At 43.0% G+C, this 23,147-nt stretch overlaps 1 protein-coding gene across 1 annotated transcript; it reads left to right on the forward strand.

Annotated features, from left to right (window-relative positions):
• Window positions 1-19,844: 19,844 nt before the first annotated feature.
• On the forward strand, window positions 19,845-22,732 carry LOC147371445 (glycosylation-dependent cell adhesion molecule 1). The gene is made up of 4 exons (XM_086403576.1): window positions 19,845-19,956; window positions 20,928-20,972; window positions 21,753-21,974; window positions 22,483-22,732. Exons 1-4 carry the CDS (start codon window positions 19,893-19,895, stop codon window positions 22,611-22,613), a joined length of 462 nt encoding a protein of 153 aa, XP_086259702.1. The 5' UTR covers window positions 19,845-19,892; the 3' UTR covers window positions 22,614-22,732.
• Window positions 22,733-23,147: the final 415 nt, after the last annotated feature.

Raw genomic sequence — 23,147 nt, forward strand, 5'->3', positions numbered from 1 at the left:
ACCCGGTGTTATGGAAGTTTAATGTTCAGACATAAACATGGCAGCGGTGGCGGGTGGCGGGGGGCGGGGGGCGGGGGGGGGGGGGGCAGGGGCGGGGACCCACTCAGTAACACAAATCCAAATGTAAGGAGCAAGAGTAAAGATACATCTACCAATCTCTTATCTCTGAAGTCAGTTGAATTGATTACAACAAGAAAAATAAAAGCAGATGTGTAAATCCCATTGTGGATGAAAATAGAAAGTACTAACCCCAAATAACCGGAGAAGGCAATAGCACCCCACTCCAGTACTCTTGCCTGGAGAATCCCATGGATGGAGGAGCCTGGTAGGCTGCAGTCCATGGGGTCGCTGAGAGTCGGACACGACTGAGCAACTTCACCTTCACTTTCATGCCTTGGAGAAGGAAATGGCAACCCACTCCAGTGTTCTTTCCTGGAGAAACCCAGGGATGGGGGAGCCTGGTGGGCTGCCGTCTATGGGGTTGCACAGAGTCGGACACGACTGAAGTGACTTAGCAGCAGCAGCAGCAGCAACCCCAAATAACACTTTCTATGACAAACTTCTGCCAAGCCCAGTGAACCTGGAACCAAATTGAGGGAAGATGCTGACAGTGTCCCTTAATGACAGATCACGGGCAGACCTGGCAGAGGACAGCTTCTCTGAAGTGCATGATATATTCAGAGGAGCATAATCAAGGGCACTTTATTTATAACTAGATCCACCATGTGTATAACGACTGCTCCTGAATAAAAGAACTGAACGCCTAGAAAAGAAAAACATAATTGAAGACAGTGTTTCTTAAAAAATAAAGAAAATGTGAACCTTGCTGAAAGGAGGGGGAAACAGGGAGTTGTTTAAGGGTTACAGTTTTGCAGGATAAGAAGGTGCTGGAGATGGGCTATACAATATGAATATACTTCGCACCATTGGACTATACACTTAAAAATGATTTAGATGCTGTCCACTGAAAAAAAAAAGTGCAACCTAAAACTGGAGAATTATGCTTTATTTAGTGTACTTGCTGAGTACCTAGGCCTGTAAGTCAGCCTCTCAGATAGCTCTGAGGGGCTGTTCCAAAGAGGTAAGGGATGAGCCAGGATACACAGGAATGTTTGCAAAAAAAAAAAAATAGAACAACAAAAAATTATTGTTAATTAGAGAAAACCAGACATCTCAAGTTAATGAATTCAGTACTTTTTTATGAACAGGAAGATGGAAGAGTCTGGACTCATTGAAATAATGTCTTTGATATGCACCTTAACTCTCTAGGACCAGTGTCCTGCACTTGCCCATCCAGAATCCACTCTGGGCGCTCTATTGGGGATAGCTGCAGTGACTGAAGGCTTGGTGGCAGGCACCTATTTGTCTGCATCCAGAGTTCCCTTGGGGCTCACCATTGAGCCAAGGCTGCTGTAATGGCTGATGGTTTGATGGCCGCAGCATCCTTTGCTGACTTGGCAGGTGGCATTCTTTGTCCCCTTGGTAAATTCTGTGTTACAGGTATTTTACCATAATTTAAATTTTAAATTAAAAACTTGGACTTCGCTGGTGGTCCAGTGGTTAAGAATCCACCTGCCAATGCAGGGTACACGGGTTGGATCCCTGGCTGGAGAAGATCCCGCATGCCTCAGAGCAACTAAGCCTGGGCACCACAGCTATTGGGCCTGAGATCCACAGCCTGTGCTCTGCAACAAGAGAAGCCACCTAGTGAGAAGCCCACGTACCTCGGCTAGAGAGTAGCCCCTGCTTACCGCAACTGAAGAAAGACCACACACAGCAACGAAGACCCAGCACAGCCAAAAATAAGATAATAAATAAATAAAATCTAAAACTTTAAGTTATAGATTGAAAGGAAAAACTGATTCAAAATGATCGATGCTGAGACTGGCCTCATTAAGTTCCTTATCTTGAAAAATGAAGAATCATTGGGCATTCAACATACCCACTGAGGTCAGAAAACAGAAATACACACACACACATATGGGCTTCCCTGGTGGCTCAGACGGTAAAGAATCTGCCTGCAATGTGGGAGACCTGAGTTTGATTCCTGGGTTGGGAAGATCCCCTGGAGAAGGAAATGGCAGCCCACTCCAGTATTCTTGCCTGGAAAAATGAGGAGCCTAGCAGGCTACAGTTCATGGGGTCGCAAAGAGTCGGACATGACTGAGCAACTAACGCTTTCACTTTTCACACACACACAGTCTCCTTCCAGACTTCAACAACAAAAGACAGTGGAGAAATCCCTACAAAGTCCTCCAGGAGAAGAAAAGTGAGATCCGAGCATTCTGTACTTCATCAAACCATTTTACCTGGCTAAAGGCAACAGACAAATATTCTAGCATGCAAGAATTCAGGGAATTTCAATCCTATGAATGCTTTCCAAAAAAGCATCAGGCAATAAATTCTAGCCAACTGAGAGATTAAATGGAGAAAACTAGATAAAAGGATTAGTTGTGAGTGTTAAATCCACTGTAATGCAAGACAAAAGCTAAAACTGCTTCAGGAATCCACTCTAGTATTCTTGCCTAGAGAATCTCATGGACAGAGTAGCCTGGTGGGCTACAGTCCATGGGGCCGCAAAGAGTTGGACATGACTTAGCAACTAAGCAACAAATGTTAAAAACCATGAGAATGTAATGAAAGATCAGAATAGGAATGATAGAGATAGAAGAGAGAGCAGAGTAAATATGAGTAGGCAGATATACAACTTCTATAGTTGGAGTATCAAAAATTATTTTTAAATCAAAGCATAAATACATAAAGGAAATTAGCAAGAAAATTAATAATAATAGTATGACTCATGAAAATCAGTTGGTGAAGAGGAAGAGAGAAAAGAGAAAATACACTTTTTTAAATAGTTGTTCTGTCGCTAAGTTGTGTCTGACTCTGTAACCCCATGGACTGCAGCACGCCACACTCCCCTGTCCTTCACTATCTCCCCGAGTTTGCTCAGATTCACATTCACTCAGTCAGTGATGTGACACCTTCTAACCTGGGGGACTCATCTCCTGGTATCATATCTTTTTGCCTTTTCATACAGTTCATGGAGTTCTCACGGCAAGAATGTTGGAGTGCTTTTCCATTCCCTCCTCCAGTGGACACGTTTTGTCAGAACCCTTCACTGTGACCCGTCCATCTTGAGCGGCCCTGCACAGCATGGCTCAGAGCTTTATTGCGTTACACAGGGCCCTGCACCGCAACAAGGCTGTGATCCATGCAGGGGTTTTTTAAACTGATGTTTAGTTAATTTGCAATATTGTGTTAGTTGCAGGTGTACAGCAAAGCGATTCAATTATACATATATATTCAGATTATTCTCCATTATCGGTTATCACAAGATATTGAATATAATTCCCTGTGCCACAGAATAAATTCTTAATGCTTATCTATTTTATGTATAGTAGTGTGTGTAGTAGTGTATATCTGTTAATCCCATATCCTTGTTTACCCCTTCCCTCCTGCCCTTTTCCCTTGGTAACCATAAGTTTGTATTCTATGTCTGTGAGCCTGTTTCTGTTTTGTATATGGATTCATTAGTATTATTTTTTTGGATTCCACATAAAAGTGATATCATATACAGTAAGTCCCCTACATGCAAACAAGTTCTGTTCCAATTTGTTCATAAATTCAATTAAGTTAGCCTAGGTACTCAACTTGGAGAAGGCAATGGCACCCCACTCCAGTACTCTTGCTTGGAAAATCCCATGGATGGAGGAGCCTGGTGGGCTGCAGTCCACGGGGTCGGGAAGAGTCGGACACGACTGAGCGACTTCACTTTCACTTCTCACTTTCATGCTTTGGAGAAGGAAATGGCAACCCACTCCAGTGTTCTTGCCTGGAGAATCCCAGGGATGGGGGAGCCTGGTAGGCTGCTGTCTATGGGGTCAAACAGAGTCGGACACAACTGAAGTGACTTAGCAGTAGCAGCAGATACTCAACTAACACAACTGGCTATATACTACTGTACTGTAATAGGTTTATAATACTTTTCACACAAATAATAAAAAACAAACACAAAAATCATTTTTAATCTTACAGTACAGTACCTTGAAAAGTACAGTCATACAGTACAATAGCTGGCATACAGAGACGGGCTTCAACTGAACAAGTAAGAAGAGTTACTGATTGAAGGAGGAAGAGAAGGTGGGAGATGGTAGAGTTGAACGATCATCATCGACAGGGAACAGAGGGCAATCTGCAATTTAACTCACGCCTTAAGTGATTGGACATGTGATGCACATTCTAATCTTTGAAAGTTTGCAATTTGAAGGTTCATATGTACTTATTGTACTACTTTTTCTCTGACTTACTTGGTATGACATACTCTAGGTCCATCTATGTTGCTGCTATTTTATTCTTTTTATGACTGATAACTCCAGAAAGAATGAAGGGATGGAGCCAAAGCAAAAACAATACCCAGCTGTGGATGTGACTGGTGATAGAAGCAAGGTCCGATGCTATAAAGAGCAATATTGCATAGGAACCTGGAATGTCAGGTCCATGAATCAAGGCAAATTGAAAGTGGTCAAACAAGAGATGGCAAGAGTGAATGTTGACATTCTAGGAATCAGCGAACTGAAATGGACTGGAATGGGTGAATTTAACTCAGATGACCATTACATCTACTACTGCGGGCAGGAATCCCTCAGAAGAAATGGAGTGGCCATCATGGTCAACAAAAGAGTCCGAAATGCAGTACTTGGATGCAATCTCAAAAACGACAGTATAATCTCTGTTCGTTTCCAAGGCAAACCATTCAGTATCACAGTAATCCAAGTCTATGCCCCAACCAGTAACGCTGAAGAAGCTGAAGTTGAATGGTTCTATGAAGACCTACAAGACCTTTTAGAACTAACACCCAAAAAAGATGTCCTTTTCATTATAGGGGACTGGAATGCCAAAGTAGGAAGTCAAGAAACACCTGGAGTAACAGGCAAATTTGGCCTTGGAATATGGAATGAAGCAGGGCAAAGACTAATAGAGTTTTGCCAAGAAAATGTACTGGTCATAACACCCTCTTCCAACAACACAAGAGAAGACTCTATACATGGACATCACCAGATGGTCAACACTGAAATCAGATTGATTATATTCTTTGCAGCCAAAGATGGAGAAGCTCTATACAGTCAGTAAAAACAAGACCAGGAGCTGACTGTGGCTCAGACCATGAACTCCTTATTGCCAAATTCAGACTTAAATTGAAGAAAGTAGGGAAAACCACTAGACCATTCAGGTATGCCCTAAATCAAACCCCTTATGATTATACAGTGGAAGTGAGAAATAGATTTAAGGGCCTAGATCTGATAGATAGAGTGCCTGATGAACTATGGAATGAGGTTCGTGACATTGTACAGGAGACAGGGATCAAGACCATTCCCATAGAAAAGAAATGCAAAAAAGCAAAATGGCTGTCTGGGGAGGCCTTACAAATAGCTATGAAAAGAAGAGAAAAGGAAAGATATAAGCATCTGAATTCAGAGTTCCAAAGAATAGCAAGAAGAGATAAGAAAGCCTTCTTCAGCAATCAATGCAAAGAAATAGAGGAAAACAACAGAATGGGAAAGACTAGGGATCTCTTCAAGAAAATCAGAGATATCAAAGGAACATTTCATGCAAAGATGAGCTCAGTAAAGGACAGAAATGGTATGGACCTAACAGAAGCAGAAGATATTAAGAAGAGATGGCAAGAATACACAGAAGAACTGTACAAAAAAGATCTTCATGACCCAGATAATCACGATGGTGTGATCACTGACCTAGAGCCAGACATCCTGGAATGTGAAGTCAAGTGGGCCTTAGAAAGCATCACTACGAACAAAGCTAGTAGAGGTGATGGAATTCCAGTGGAGCTATTCCAAATCCTGAAAGATGATGCTGTGAAAGTGCTGCACTCAATATGCCAGCAAATTTGGAAAACTCAGCAGTGGCCATAGGACTGGAAAAGGTCAGTTTTCATTCCAATCCCAAAGAAAGGCAATGCCAAAGAATGCTCAAACTACCGCACAATTGTACTCGTCTCACACGCTAGTAAAGTAATGCTCAAAATTCTCCAAGCCAGGCTTCAGCAATATGTGAACCGTGAACTTCCTGATGTTCAAGCTGGTTTTAGAAAAGGCAGAGGAACCAGAGATCAAATTGCCAACATCCGCTGGATCATTGAAAAAGCAAGAGAGTTCCAGAAAAACATCTATTTCTGCTTTATTGACTATGCCAAAGCCTTTGACTGTGTGGATCACAATAAACTGTGGGAAATTCTGAAAGAGATGGGAATACCAGACCACCTGATCTGCCTCTTGAGAAATTTGTATGCAGGTCAGGAAGCAACAGTTAGAGCTGGACATGGAACAACAGACTGGTTCCAAATAGGAAAAGGAGTTCGTCAAGGCTGTATATTGTTACCCTGCTTATTTAACTTATATGCAGAGTACATCATGAGAAACGCTGGACTGGAAGAAACACAAGCTGGAATCAAGATTGCCGGGAGAAATATCAATAACCTCAGATATGGAGATGACACCACCCTTATGGCAGAAAGTGAAGAGGAACTCAAAAGCCTCTTGATGAAAGTGAAAGTGGAGAGTGAAAAAGTTGGCTTAAAGCTCAACATTCAGAAAACGAAGATCATGGCATCCGGTCCCACCACTTCATGGGAAATAGATGGGGAAACAGTGGAAACAGTGTGAGACTTTATTTTTCTGGGCTCCAAAATCACTGCAGATGGTGACTGCAGCCATGAAATTAAAAGACGCTTACTCCTTGAAAGGAAAGTTATGACCAACCTAGATAGCATACTCAAAAGCAGAGACATTACTTTGCCAACAAAGGTCCATCTAGTCAAGGCTATGGTTTTTCCTGTGGTCATGTATGGATGTGAGAGTTGGACTGTGAAGAAAGCTGAGCGCCGAAGAATTGATGCTTTTGAAGTGTGGTGTTGGAGAAGACTCTTGAGAGTCCCTTGGACTGCAAGGAGATCCAACCAGTCCATTCTGAAGGAGATCAGCCCTGAGATTTCTTTGGAAGGAATGATGCTAAAGCTGAAACTCCAGTACTTTGGCCACCTCATGCGAAGAGTTGACTCGTTGGAAAAGACTCTGATGCTGGGAGGGATTGGGGGCGGGAGGAGAAGGGGACGACAGAGGATGAGATGGCTAAATGGCATCACTGACTCGATGGACGTGAGTCTGAGTGAACTCCGGGAGTTGGTGATGGACAGGGAGGCCTGGCGTGCTGTGATTCATGGGGTCGCAAAGAGTTGGACACGACTAAGCGACTGATCTGATCTGATCTGAATATTCCATTCTATATACATATAAACCAGAAAGTATACTATACGAATGATTGCTAGTAGAGGGAGTCAACTCTAAATAATAAAGCACTGAGTATATTATTTGAAGCTATGGTTATAAAGATAATCAAAAGGACAATAAACAAACTATAAATCTTTTCTATTATCAGAAGAGATACACATAAAAGAGGAAAAAGAAGCACAAATAATATAGCAAAACATGATAATAAAAAATGTTAAAACAAGAGGACAGTATTAAGAAGATAAAACTAGTACCTAACACACCTTTCATATGAATAAATAAAATAACACAAATTTATGGACTGAAAGCAAAAAATTCTCAGATTGGATCACAAAGCAAAACCAAGCTATAAATGATGGATTAATAGATATACCAATGACAAAGTAATTGCTTCATATTGTCTTTCTTCCAACTTGCTTGCACTCCTGCCTTCTTTCCCAGTAATTCAGCACAAAAGCCCATAGATAGAACCCAGCAAGAAAGACATCTGCATGGGCTGGGGATGGGGATTGCTGGAAAGCTGGACAAGATTTTGGAAGTGGAGTGAGATGAGCGTGTCTGCCCAAGGGACAAGTGTGGAGGAGGAAGTAGTGGCCCAGTATGGGGTGTAAGAGCCCAAGGAGGGTAAGGAAGGGTCTCCCTGCTGCAGAGTGATTGAGCCTGTATTCTGTGGAGCCAAACTGAAATTGGAGGTAACATTGACAAATTATATATACACACACATAGGCTTCCCTGGTGGCTTAGTGGTAAAGAATCTGTCAATGCAGGAGACACAGATTTGATCCCTGAGTTGGAAAGATCCCCTGGAGAAGAGCATGGCAACCCACTCTAATATTCTTGCCTGGGAAATCCCATGGACAGAGGAGCCTGATGGCTACAGTCCATGGGGTCACAAATAGTCAGATACAACCACCACCACCAACAGCAAAATACATATACGTATATATGTGTGTGTGTGTACATGTGTGTATATACACATATACATCTAGCTGTAAAATATGTATCGTGTGTTATTTATCTGCATGAACATACATCCATACATCCATATGTACACAGATACATACCTACAAACATGCACACATCCTCTACCTTTAACCAATGGGAAGGCCTGGAAGCAGCAACATCCTAGGAACAATGAGCGTACCTACAGCCTGTATCTTTGTTTCTAAGTATCATTAAGAGGACAAAAGTCCTTGAAGAAATGGCTGATACCAGGGCTGGGGTAGAGAGAGTACACGATGAGCCGAAATGCCTTGCTGTGCCAGAAACTAAAAAAGTGCTCAAAGAATGATGGAGACGTGTCAGAAGAATACACAGGCTAACCAAAAGGGCGGCTTAATCCCCTTACTGTCAAACTGTCTCAGACTAACCAAGTTTAATGCAAAAGAAAAGACCATAAAGGATTATAATTATAATAATCATCATAATAATAACAAATAATTATAGCAACAGGATTATCATTCATTGACTAAATAGAAAATCATGACTCCATAGTGATATAAATAAATGAATAAATAAATGAGGAAGTAAGAAACTCAGCTATTTTCCTTCCAGCAGAATAGCAGCTAATGACCAAAGAAAGAATGATTGAACTAGAAAATCACTATTTGGCAACCGTTACAGGAATAAAGAACTCAGCCAAGAAACATCCATGAATGTGAAAACTAATTGGTAAAAGTTTGATGAGGAATATGATATTTACATAGCCTCGAAGTAACTTGTCACAAAATATTTATTCATTACAAAGAGGAAAAAGAGTAAATCCCCAGCCGAGAAACCTGATGGACACCACATTGATCAGTGATCAAAGTTAACATCACAAAAGTGGGCCAATTCGAATTTTGTCCCACCTGATAGAATGTGAATATGAAGAGTATAGTGTCACTTCTTGATATTCCTGACAAAAAAAAAAAAAAAGAAACTGAATCTAATTACGAGGAACATTCTGCACAACTGGTCTGTAATCTTCAAAAGTGAAAATGCCATGAAAATCAAGGAAAGACTGAGGAACTGTGACAACTAAATGATCTGCAGAATCTTGGACTGGATCCCTTTGTCATAGAGGACATTACTGGGACAACCAGCAACGTTTAAATAGGTCCTATGCTACTCACAGATACAGAGAACAAACTGATAATTACCAGTGGTGGGGGGAGCAATATTGGGGTTGGGTAGTGGGAGGTATAAACGATTGTGTGTAAGATAGCTGACATTTCATAATAACTGCAAATGGAAAGTAACCTTCAAGATTGTATAAAAGTGTTTAAAAATTAAAACAAATCAATGAAATAAAATAAATGAGACCTGTAGTTTAGATGGTAATAAGATATTAATAATACATCAAATGTTAATTTTCTAGGGAACCCTCCTAGGCTGTTGGTGGGAATGAAAATTGGTATCACCACTATGCAGAACAGTATGGAGGTTCCTTAAAAAACTGAAAATAGAGCTACCATATGATCCAACAATCCCACTCCTGGGCATATATTCAGAGAAAAACATACTTTGAAAAGATACATGCATCCCAGTATTCACTATAGCACGATTTACAATAGCCAAGACAAGAAAGCAACCTAAATGTCCACTGACAGATGAGTGGATAAAGATGTGGTATGTATATACAGTGGAATACTACTAAGCCATAAAAAAGAATGAAACAATGCCAATTGCAGCAACATGGATGGACCTAGAGACTATCACACTAAATGAAGTGTCGGACAAAAACAAATATCATATGATATCACTTGTATATGTAATCTTAAAAATTATCCAAATAAATTTACTTACAAAACAGAAATAGACTCACAGACTTAGAAAATAAACTTATGGTTACCAAAGAGGAAAGGTAGGAGAAGGCATAAATTAGGAAGTTGAAATTAACATATATGCACTGCTACTGCTGCTGCTAAGTTGCTTCAGTCGTGTCCGATTCTGTGCGACCCCAGAGACGGCAGCCCACCAGGCTCCCCCATCCCTGGGATTCTCCAGGCAAGAACACTGGAGTGGGTTGCCATTTCCTTCTCCAATGCATGAAAGTGAAAAGTGAAAGTGAAGTCGCTCAGTCATGTCTGACCCTTCGAGACCCCATGGACTGCAGCCTACCAGGCGCCTCCATCCATGGGATTTTCCAGGCAAGAGTACTGGAGTGGGGTGCCATTGCCTTCTCCGAACATATATGCACTACTTTATATACAATGGGTAATCAATAAGAACCTACTGTATAGCACAGGATACTCTACTAAATACTTTGTAATAAGCTATAGGGGAAAAGAATCTGAAAAAGAATAGATATATGTATCTGTATATCTAAATAAATTTGCTGTACAACTGAAAATAATATGACATTGTAAATCAACTATACTGCAATATAAAATTTAAAAAATTTAATGTTAATTTTCTGATTTTAATGGTTGTATTGAGGTTATGATGAGGATGTCCTTGTTTGTCAAATACACAAAATTCAATAGAAAAGAAAAGAAGTAACTCAGAAATTTGTTGTTGTTCAGTCACTCAGTCACGTCCAACTCTTTGCAATCCCGGATTGCAGCACACCAGGCTTCTCTGTCCTTCACTATCTCCCACAGCTTGCTCAAATTCACTTCCATTGAATTGGTGATGCCATCCAACCATCTCACCCTCTGTCGCCCTTTTCTCCTTCTGCCCTCAATCTTCCCTAGCATCAGGGTCTTTTCCAATGAATCGTCTCTTCACATCAGGTGGCCAAAGTATTGGAGCCTCACCTTCAGCATCAGTCCTTCCAATAAATATCCAGTGTTGATTTCCTTTAGGATTGACTGGTTTGATCTCCTTGCTGTCCAAGGGACTCTCAAGAGTCATCTCTAGAGCCACAGTTCAAAATCAACAATTCTTCGGTGCTCAGCCTTCTTAATAGTGCAACTCTCTCACATCTGTACGTGACTAGAAAAACCGTAACTTTGACTATACGGACATCTGTTGACAAAGTGATGTCTCTGCTTTTTAATATGCTGTCTAGGTTTGTCATAGCTTTTCTTCCAAGGAGCAAGCATCTTTTAATTTCATGGCTGCAGTCACTGTCTGCAGTGATTTTGGAACCCAAGAAAATAGTCTCTCACTGTTTCCACTGTTTTCCTATTCGCCATGAAGTGATGAGACTGGATGCCATGATCTTAGTTTTTTGATATTGAGTTTTAAGCCAGCTTTTTCACTCTCCTCTTTCACCTTCATCATGTGGCTCTTTAGTTTCTCCTCACTTTCTGCCATTAGGGTGGTGTCACCTGCATATCTAAGGTTATTGATATTTCTCCTGGCAATCTTAATTCCAACTTGTGATTCATTCAGCCTGGCATTTCACAAGATGTACTCTGTATATAGGTTAAATAAGCAGGGCGACAATATACAGGCTTGATGTATTCCTTTCCCAATTTTGAGCCAGTCCATTGTTCCATGTCCGATTCTAACTGTTGCTTCTTGACTTGCATACAGGTTTCTCAGGAGGCAGCTATGGTGGTCTGGTATTCCTATCTCTTTAAGAATTTTCCATTCATAGAAAAAAAAAAGAATTTTCCACAGTTTGTTGTGCTCCACACAGTCAAAGGCTTTAGTGTAGTCAATGAAACAGAAGTAGATGTTTTCCTGGAATTCCCTTGCTTTTTCTATGATCCAACAGATGTTGGCAATTTGATCTCTGGTCCCTCTGCCTTTTCTAAATCGAGCTTGTACGTTTGAGAGTTCTTGGTTCATGTACTGTTGAAGCCTAACTTGAAGGATTTTGAGCAATTTTGAAATATTGAAAGTCAAAGGATGGGCAAAAGCACATAAGAAAATTTTTCAAAGCAGAATATTGATCTTAATATCAGATAACATTTATATCAATACAAAGACATTAAATGAAAAGAGTATTTATATGAATAAAGTTTATAATTCACACAAAAAAAATCTCACAGACACAAATGTTTCTGCACCTTCTAAAAGAGCACTAAAACTTGAGGACAAGCAAAATTAGTGATTGGAGAGGCTCTAATTACCTATCTCAGTCCTCAAAAGTCTAGTAGAGCAGGAAAATATGGCTATGGAGTATCTAAGTAACTTAAATAAGAAGATAGAGCTAATTTATTAGTCTTGAAAAGAGCATATTTCTTCATTTCAAAACCTCAAAAAAATGCATCAAAAAGTATATCGTGATAAATAACCACAACAATAATTATGACTAACATTTTTATAAACCTTAAAAATGTGTCCGGCCCTGTTCTAAGCACTTTACAGATTTCAATGTCTTTAGTCCTCATAACAATTCTATGATGAAACTCGAAGCAGAGACGTTAAATAAGGTCATGTAGCTAGTACATGGTGAACTGGGATTTGAACTGAGTCAGTCTGGCTCCAAGTCCATGTTCTTAGCCAACACCTTAATAAACTCTAAAATGCGGAAGCAATGCAAATGGACTCTCTCATCATAAAACTGTAAAACTAGAAATTAAGAATAGAACTAGATAATCCCCCTTAAAAAATTTTTATCCAAATGGGAATTTATAACCTTCTTAAACAGCTATTGATTTAAAAGGGAAAATAAAAGCAGAACTACTTAGTATCTAGAATGCAACAGTAATAAAATACTACATATCTGAGATATTGCTAAAACAATATTCTTAGGAAATTTCAAAACCTTAAATATTAACATTCATTAAAGAAAAGATAAAAATACATTACTTGAACAACCAACTCAAAAAAATTAAGGAACAAACTAAATTTAATGACAGTATATAGAAGAAATTAGTAAAATCAGAAATGAATTAAATGGGACTTCTCTGGTGGTCCAGTGGCTAAGACTCTGCACTCCTAATGCAGGGGGCCCAGGTTCAACCTCTGGTCATGAAAATAGACCCACATCCTAATCCCACATGCTGCAACTAAAGATCCTACATGCCATCACTAAGACCAACCAAACAACCAAATAAATAAATGAACAAAAATAAATATTTATAAAGAAACAAAATCTTTTTTAAAAGTTAATTAATTAAATGGAAAAAAGTTATAAAACCTAAACTTAAAAAAAATCCAAGAGCTGATTATTTAGGGGAAAATAGATATACCATTCAGAGAAGGCAATGGCACCCAACTTCAGTACTCTTGCCTGGAAAATCCCATGGACGGAGGAGCCTGGTAGGCTGCAGTCCATGGGGTCGAGGAGAGTCAGACACGACTGAGCAACTTCACTTTCACTTTTCACTTTCGTGCATTGGAGAAGGAAATGGCAACCCACTCCAGTGTTCTTGCCTGGAGAATCCCAGGGACAGGGGAGCCTGGTGGGCTTCCATCTATGGGGTCACACAGAGTCGGACATGACTGAAGCGACTTAGCAGCAGCAGCAGCAGATATACCATTATCAAACTTAACCAAAAATGAGGTGGAGGGAATGGGGTGAGAAAAATCAGAATAAGAAATACCAAAGATAAAAGGAAACAAATAGTTAAAAGATTATTTTGTTTCAATATGTACAAATAAAATTTTAAACCTGAATAAAATGGATTGTTTTCTAGAAAAATATCCAAGAAAACTGACCCTAGAAGAGCTAAACTACATAAACAAACAAATTAATATAGAAGAAACAGAAAATATCAAGAGCTATCACACACACACAAGCACCAGGCCCAGAGGACTTCACAAATGAGTTCCATCAGCCCTTTAAAGAACCTGATTCCATTTAAACTGTCCCAGAACACAGAGGGAGAAGGCAATGGCACCCCACTCCAGTACTCTTGCCTAGAAAATCCCATGGACGGAGGAGCCTGGTAGGCTGCAGTCCATGGGGTCGAGAAGAGTCAGACACGACTGAGCGACTTCACTTTCACTTTTCACTTTCACGCATTGGAGAAGGAAATGGCAACCCACTCCAGTGTTCTTGCCTGGAGAATCCCAGGGATGGGGGAGCCTGGTGGGCTGCCGTCTATGGGGTCACACAGAGTCGGACATGACTGAAGCGACTTAGCAGCAGCAGCAGCAGAACATTGATTTAAAAACCCAAAAGAGTGCCCATGAAGGGAGTGGGGAGAAAAAGAAAATACAGACCGAATTCTCTTACTTTCAAACACTGAAAATCCTAAGTGAGATATTACCAACAGAATCTAGCTGAAAGTAGAGTCCATTCTTGTTGTTTAGTCACTCAATCATGTCCAACTCTTTGTGACTTCATGGACTATAGCCCCCCAGGCTCCTCTGTCCATGGGATTTTCCAGGCAAGAATACTAGAGTGGGTTGCCATTGCCTTCTCTAAGGGACCTTCCTACGCAGGGATGGAACCCACACCTCTTGTGTCTCCTGCATTGGCAGGCAGAATTTTTACCACTGAGACACCAGGGAAGCTCAGGTTGAATTCATACCAGGGGCCAAAAAAAAAAAAAAAAGTTTCAGGGACTTCCCTGGTGGTTCAGTGGCTAAGACTCTGCACTCTAAAAGCCAGGGGCCCAGGTTCAATCTGTGGTCAGGAAACTAGATCCCACATACTGCAACTGAGACTGGCACAGCCAAATAAATAAAAATAATGAATATTAAAAAGAATGGTTTAATAATAGGAAATGTACAAATGTAATCATATAAACCAGAGATCAATAAAGGAAAGCATATGGCTATATCCCAAGAATTCTACATTGGAATTTGACAAAAATTCAACATTCATGCTTTTTAATGACGACATTATCATTTAAATGATAATACCAGTAATAAAATCACACTCAAAAATTTTGCCACAAAAATTTCTACTTAGAAAACAATCATGGAAGAACTATTCAAATAATTCAATCTAAGAAGATGAGTTAAAAGATATAGCAAATGAAAACCATTAAATAATTGTTTAAAGGACTAAGGAAAATTCAAAGAGTCTCATAGAACTAAATTTATAATATCATAGAACTAAAATTCAAGACAATATCAACATGGTGAAGTGTGGGGAGAGAGAAAAGGGAGAGAGCAGCATGAAATATTTGTCTGATTAGACAGAAAAGATAGATTTTCAGCAGGCTTCCCCAGTGGCTCAGCAGTAAAGAATCCACCTGCAATGTAGGACCCACAAGAGATGCAGGTTCAACCCCTGGGTCAGGAAGATCCCCTGGAGGAGGGCATGGCAACTCACTCCAGTATTCTTGCCTGGAGAATCCCATGGACAAAGGAGCCTGGCAGGCTACAGTCCATGGGGTCGCAGAGAATCAGACAGGACTTAGCACGCATGCACTGGTAGATCTTGAGCACCTCATTCTTCTCGTCAGTGTTTCAGCAACTTCCCCACTTTCTTTCTCCCCTGGTGTTGAAGGTAGAGCTCAAAGTTGGGACAGAAAAGTGGAGGAAGTGAGTGCTGAATTGGACGTAGTATTGATCTGCTAATGCCCCAGGCCAGAAAAGTGAAGTCGCTCAGTTGTCGCTGACTCTTTTCAACCCCATGGACTGTAGCCTGCCAGGCTCTTCCATCGATGGGATGTTCCAGGCAAGGATACTGGAGTGGGTTGCCATTTTCTTCTCCAGGGGATCTTCCTGGCCCAGGGATTGAACCCAGTCTCCCGCACTGCAAGCAGACTCTTTACCATCTGAGACCAGAAACCACCACCATAATAACAGACACATACACACACACACACACACACACACACACACACGTACTCAAAAGAATAGGCTCTCTGCTCCCAAAATTCTTATCAAAACAAAAGCTTGAGATTTGCTTACAAGCCATCGTCCTGTCTGCCAAAGAGCATGACAGGAGACGTGATCCTCAACATCTCCAAGTCAGAATGGCTCTAGACATTGGCTTTAAAAATGTGAATTCCTGGGCTGCATCCCAGACTTATTACATGCAAATGAAGGGGAAGTTTTCCAGCGGACCCTGTGCACTGAAGTTCAAGGCTAACCAGCCTAATGCTGCTATCCTTCTAGAAATGGCAATCTCCAATAAGCCACTACCCCTGACCCAAGAGGGTGTCAGAGCCTGAAAAACAGGAACCCTAGAGATCCTTGGAGATCCCTTAGGACACTTCCTCTCCCTGCTGGAGGGGAGAACAAGGCCTAGAGAGGGGGAGTGGCTGGCCAAGGGCCATACAATGAAATCATGGCAGATTGACCCTTGGACTTGGGTGTGCCGACTAAAAGCTAATTTTAAAAAACAAAATAGGCTTTTCCAAGTTTATAAGATTCATTCCAGTTACATCAGCGGACACTGGCAGGAAGGGTGATCAGGAAAGCAGCTCAGCAGGCCCTGTAGAGTGCTGTGCTGGGGTGGGCTGTGAGCCCCTCCAGCTGCTCCAGCGACACTCGACACTCGTCATGCCGAGACATCAGCCCCAGGATGGATATGTCAAACTCCCTCTGTCTTGTTCGCATCTCTCTGCCTCCCCCTTCCTCCTCTGCAACTACCGCTTTTACATCTCACTGAGTTTTCATTCTGTCTACCTCACATTCAGAATTCACTGAGCAGGATCTTGTTGACTTGGTTAGAAACCATCCTGTATACCATCCTGTATACCTGTGTACCAGAAGTGGACACGTCTCTCACCCAGGTATCCTCAGAAGCCGCTGGTCTTCCTTATGTCCAGCCAGGTGATAGCTCTCTCAGGATAAGACCCAGGCTTCCTCACCAACTATGAGTGACCAGAGGAACAGGGTCATCTGACGCAGTCGGGAACTTGTGCCTTAAGAACCACTGTGACCTCTTTTCTCAGAAGGAAGCTGCAGGCCTGGCACCTGGACTTCACTTGGGTCCATTGTTCCCCTGCCTGTGAGCCCTTAGGCAAACAGGACAAAGCTCCAGCTAGAAGGGACAGGTGGCAGAGGGTGAAGGCTTCTCTGGAGCCTTGGGGTAGGATTGCCAAGCTTGGCCAACAAAATACACAACACCCAGTTAAATGTGAATTGAAGAAAAATGATAAGCAACTTTTTAGTATGAGCTGGTCCCATGCAATATTTGAATATATACTTACACTAAAAAAATTATTCACTGCTTATCTGAAATTTAACTGAGCAACTTGCATTTTATCTGGCAATCCTATCTAGGACAGCAGGAATCCCAGAAGTTTTGCTCACTGTTGAAGCTCAAGTATCTATCACATACAATTCTTGTTGGAAGATTCAATTATTAAAGAAGACCTCTCAGAGGTCCCTCCCTCCCCACTAACAGCAAACATATCCTCCAGGGGCCAACTTTGAACAGACAAATTGACTCATTCAATTTACCAAACTGGAGCACTTAGCAAGTGTCAGGATCAGTACTAAATAAATTGAGATACAGAAATAAACTATGTCTCCTGTCCTCAAAATGGTAATTGACCAGTGGGAGCAATCCATCAAAGCAGAGAATTACAATCAAGTGTGATAAATGCTAGACAACAAAGGCCATTAAGCCAGCACCAGGCGAGTTTGCTCACCACCATATTGCCAAAAATTATAACATAACAGGCACTCAAGAAATAGTACTGGGATGGAATCACAAAAAGACGAAGATGTGAACTTTATCATGGGGACCACAGAGGTGTGGCGATTAACTGAGGGAATCATCATGGTGAGAAGGTGGGGTTCACTCGAGGGAGGAGGTATCATTGATGTGGATTATGGTATAGGAACACAGCTGGCAGACAGAGAAGGAAGAGCGTTCCTGACAGAGGGACAGTTTGAACAAGAAGAACACTCCAGAAGAACAGTCAGTGAGCCAAAGGGCCAAGAGATAAAGTTAGAAAGGTGGAGCACCTTGAACACATGCCCAACGCGTTTGGACTTTACCCTAGGGATGGTGGATGGTCATTAGACACTTTTGAGTAGGGAAGAGGGCTTAATCAATCCTCCAGCATTAGCACCAGAGTGGAGACAGACTGGACGCCAGAAGGGCAGTGAGAAACAGTGAGAATTAGCCTAAGCTGGAGATGGTGGAGGCCCGAACCTGCCAATGATGAAGTGTGTAAGGAAACAAGCCCGCAGGGCTACAAACGTGTGCTGGAGAACACGGTGAACATCCTCCTCTGTCCCTGGTCTGTTTCCAGGTGCCCTCTAAGCGGGGAGGTGGCCCATCAGCCGGGGGAACTGGGGAGGAACAGGAGGTGGGAGGCAGCCCAAGACACACTGCCTTCACTTCACAGCCTCGCTTAAGGAGAGAGCAGCGCCCAAGCCATTGCAGGGGGACTGCTGGCCCCCTGGGCTCTTCCCTCCTGCAGCCAGAGAGAAGAGAAGGCCCTGGCTGACACAGCTCACAGCTCTCTGTGGTCCACAGGTGGGACCTTATGCTCTGTGGGACCCCCATGTGCCCAGCAAGCCATGCTTCCTGCTGAGGACAGGAAGTTCAGTCACAGGGACAGCAGCCCTCACCTTCGTGGACATGATCCAAAAACAGGCTCCAGAGGGATCATCAAATCCTCCAGCCAGAGGAGGGCACAGGAGGTCAACCGGTTCAGTCCCAGGCCCAGGAACAGGCCTCAGGCCCTAGGCGCATCCCCCACCACCTCTCCAGATGCCTCTCTGGGTGTCCTGCTATTCTATCTTGTCTGCTTCTAGAACTACCAGCCACTGCATGTATAAGACATAGGCTCTAGAGTGAGACTAACATAGGTTCAAATTCACCCAGATGTGTGACTTTGTGTAAGTTGCCTCACCTCCATGAATGTGTTTTTTTGTTTGATAAATAGCGTATATTTTAACAACCATCATGATTTAAATAAAAGATCCCATGTACACACACTCAAGACAATGTCTGGCATATAGCTGGAATCCCTGGGAAAGCCCTGGGACTTCCCTGGAGGTCCAGAGGTTAAGAATTTGCCTTCCAATGCGAGGGATGTAGGTCCAATGCCTGGTGGGGAAACTAAGATCCCACATGCCATGGGGCAAATTAGGCCTGTGCACCGCAACTGGAGAGTCCATGTGCCACAGTTGTAGAGTCCGAATACCACAACTGGAGTATCCACATGTCGCAACGACAGATCCCGCATGCAACTAAGATCCTGCAACTAAGACCCAGTGCAGCAAAAAAAAAAAAAAAATCCTGGCCCTTCCTTTCCTGAATGCCTGGGGAGTGTTCATCTGTAGCCCCAGAGGATAGCCTAGCCCTTTCTTTATTCATTCACTCTGCTCGTCTAATCTGTCCCTACTCTCCTGGGGAGATAGATATTAATTTAATGATCACTTAAACAAAAATAAAATTCTACCAGTAATAAGTACCGTGAAGGAGGGAAACTCACACCCTGGTAGTTACTGTGAACATGTTTTTTTGTTTGATAAATAGCATGTATTTTAACAACCATCATGATTTAAATAAAAGATCCCATATACACAAAATCAAGACAATGTCTGGCATATAGGGAGCCTGGGGCTGGCTCCCTCGGCACATTCCAGGCCAGGGGGAGTGCTGGGATCTTGCTTTCCTGTTAACTGGTTTCCCAGAAGTTCCAGTTCCCCAAAACAAATGTATTCAGAATAGGGAAATGGGGAGGGGAAACCTGGTTTGTTCCCAGGTCCAATGCTGAACCAGGTTCCCAGAGTCGATCCCTGACCTCAAATAAATAAGGCCCCTGCCAGGCAGCAGCCTCCTCAGCAGCACCAAGCAGCCTGCCCAGGGAAAACGGATGCTGCTACAGCCCCACCATGAAATTCCTCTGCGTCCTGCTTCTGGCCAGCTTGGCCGCCACCTCTCTCGCCATCCTTAACAGTGAGTCTGGCTTCCGTCAACCTCCCCCCGGCCCCTGGGGTCATTGAGCCGTGGCTGGAGAGACCTCAGTGCTCCAAAGGCCTTTCCTTAATCCTTGTGATGTGTTGTGTGAAGAGGTCGGGAGATGCGGTTAGAGCCAAACATTCACACCTGGATAAACTTAGGGATGGAGGCAGGGGGCTTAGGACACATGACCCCAGGAATCCTGCACCCTAGAAAACCTGCGGCTGGGGCCAGAGGGCCAAACGGAACCCAAATCAGGGCAGACTACGGGTCAACAGAGATTCAGATTAGATTCCAGGTTCAGATGATGCTGGAAACCCCCGGTAGAGTCACTACCCCACCATGGAGCTTTCTGCTTTCCTCTGTACAGTGAGGCCAAGACATAGACACACATATATTCAACAGCTATTTATTGAGCACCTAATGTATGCCAGACACATAGTTCTGGATGCTTGGAATACATTCTCAAAATACAGAGATCTCAGTCATCATTGAGATTACACCCTAGGGGAATAAACCAACAGTAAGCACATTTACGGAGAAGGCGATGGCACCCCACTCCAGTACTCTTGCCTGGAAAATCCCATGAACGGAGGAGCCTGGTAGGCTGCAGTCCATGGGGTCGCTAAGAGTCGGACACGACTGAGAGACTTCACTTTCACTTTTCACTTTCCTGCATCGGAGAAAGAAATGGCAACCCACTCCAGTGTTCTTGCCTGGAGAATCCCAGGGACGGGGGAGCCTGGTGGGCTGCCATCTATGCAGTCGTAGAGTCGGACACGACTGACGCGACTTAGCAGAAGCAGCAGCAAGCACATTAAATAAAGGCCAGTGTGTTAGAAGAGCGAAGGAAAACATAAAATATGGTAAGGGAGAGAAGAATGCTGGGGCAAAAGGGGCTGCATAAGAGCATCTCACATGTTAAATGTCTTCAGACCTTCAGAAAATTTAACCGTCTTATTTTTCAGAGCCAGAAGATGAAACCCACCTGGAGGCTCAGCCCACTGATGCCTGTAAGTCTCACACTGGCATCCTTTAAAGTAAGTCAGTGGTGGTAAAAGATTGTTCAGTGAGTGACGAACAACAAATTCTCCATCTGAGAAAGAGGTGGAGCAAAGACAATCCTTTCTGATGCTGGATCTTAATCCTTCCTACAGCACTAACTGGCCAAGCTCTAGGGGCCAGAAGCTCTTTGAACAGCACTTCATGCTGGTTATTCATTGGAGATAGGTATGGGGACTACATCTCACACCTGAATGCTAGCAGGTGAGGAGTTTCAGCTCACCCTGAGGTGAGGATGCTTCTGGGGCTCCTCGGTCCCAAGCTCCCTATCCCGAAAAAACCTTGAACATTGCAGAATTCTGCTTTGTGGATTATCCATAAATACGGTTTAGTCTCAGGCTAACTTCCTACACACACACACACACACACACACACACACACAATTTATGTGGCAAAAGCCAGAGAAGGCAGACTCAAGCAATACCCAAAATTCAGGAAAAAAAAACTGAACCCCCTCCTATGTGCTAGACAATGGGACAGGTATTTACATAATTATTCTCTTTTCATTAGGAAGGTAAATTTGCTAAAAGTGCAGTTCCTAGTCAAAGGCAGCCAAAACCAGGTGCTTGTGGATTTGGATGCTGGCATGGGACACCAACCCTGCTCTATGATAACTGGGCAATGACTCAACCCTGGTGGCCACCAGTGTTAAGGGAGATAACAGAGCACTGACTGGCTACTACTCGTGTGCTCTTTCTCTGCCCTCACCTCCTCCATCATCTTGTTCCCAGCTGCTCAGTTCATCAGGAACCTCCAGATCTCCAATGAAGACCTTTCTAAGGAGCCTTCCATCTCCAGAGAAGATTTGATTTCCAAAGAGCAAATTGTGATCAGATCTTCCAGGCAACCACAGAATCAGAATCCCAAGCTCCCTCTGTCCATACTCAAGGAAAAACATCTCAGAAATGCTACCCTTGGATCAGAAGAGACTACAGAACACACTCCCAGTGATGGTAGGAGATGGGGAAAGTGGGAAGGGGCTGGGCAAACAGTAAGCAGCAAAAGGGGGTGGAAGTGGTTGGGTTAGAAAGAGAAAGGAAGCTGTAGCAAAAAGGAATGAGAGAGGAATTGAGAGAGTAGCATTGAAATATATACGGTACCATACGTAAAGTGGACAACTAATGGGAAGTTGCTGTACGACACAGGGAGCTCAACTTAGTGCTCTGCGACAGCCTAGAGGGGTGGGATGCAGTGGGAGGTGGGAGGGAGGGAACATATGTGTACCTATGGCTGATTCATGTCGATGTATAGCAAAAGCCAATACAACCTTGTAAAGCAATTATCCCCCAATTAAAAATAAATGAAAAAAAAATTTTTTAAGAAATGAGAGTTAAAAGCAAGTCAAAGAACCCATTAGTTGCCTTTGCCAGCGCTGTGGAAAGCTGTCGCTGGAGTGTGGGGGAGCAGTGAGGGTGAAGGGCAATAGCTCTACCCTGACTTTTCTCTCCCGATATTCCCCAGCATCCACCACAGAAGGAAAACTGATGGAGCTTGGTCATAAAATCATGAGGAATCTGGAAAACACAGTGAAAGAAACCATAAAATATCTGAAAAGCCTATTCTCTCATGCCTCTGAAGTCGTGAAGCCGTAGTAAGGGGGATGCCCACAGCCCAGGTGGGCCGCTGCAAGTGCCTACAGCAACCACACCACTTGCCCCATCACCACCATCTCTCAGCTCCTCAAGTCCTTTATTAAAGCATTGCATCCCAAGCCTGGCTCTGCGTTGGCTTTGTAGCACCAGGAAGGAAGGCCCAAGGCCCCCACTCTACCAGGACTCTTCCTTTAGTCACCCCATTCTTTTGATTTTAAACTCCTCCTCCTCCACCGGCTTCCCTGGTGGCTCAGTCAGTAAAGAATCTGTCTGCAATGCAGGAGACCTAGGTTCAGTCCCTGGGTGGGGAAGATCCCCTGGAGGTGGGCATGGCAACCCACTCCAGTATTCTTGCCTGGAGAATCCTTATGGACAGAGGAGCCTGGAAGGCTATAGTCCATGGGGTTGCAAAGAGTTGGACACGATTGAGCAACTAACACACACTTACTTACTTACTTACTTCCTCCTCAGTTTACAAATGTGTTCAAGTCTCCATATCCCAAAATATTCTTTGTGAAGTCTTGGCCCTTCTCT

Source organism: Bos grunniens, chromosome 5, assembly GCF_055505025.1.
Source record: "Bos grunniens cultivar Pamir isolate PY7600 chromosome 5, Bosgru_T2T1.0, whole genome shotgun sequence".
NCBI classification, from domain to species: domain Eukaryota; kingdom Metazoa; phylum Chordata; class Mammalia; order Artiodactyla; family Bovidae; genus Bos; species Bos grunniens.

Coding starts and splice junctions, on each gene's coding strand:
- LOC147371445 (XM_086403576.1), top strand. CDS start 19,893: ATGAAATTCCTCTGCGTCCTGCTTCTGGCCAGCTTGGCCGCCACCTCT. Junction 19,957..20,927: donor CTCTCTCGCCATCCTTAACA/GTGAGTCTGGCT, acceptor CTTATTTTTCAG/AGCCAGAAGATGAAACCCAC. Junction 21,975..22,482: donor AGAACACACTCCCAGTGATG/GTAGGAGATGGG, acceptor GATATTCCCCAG/CATCCACCACAGAAGGAAAA.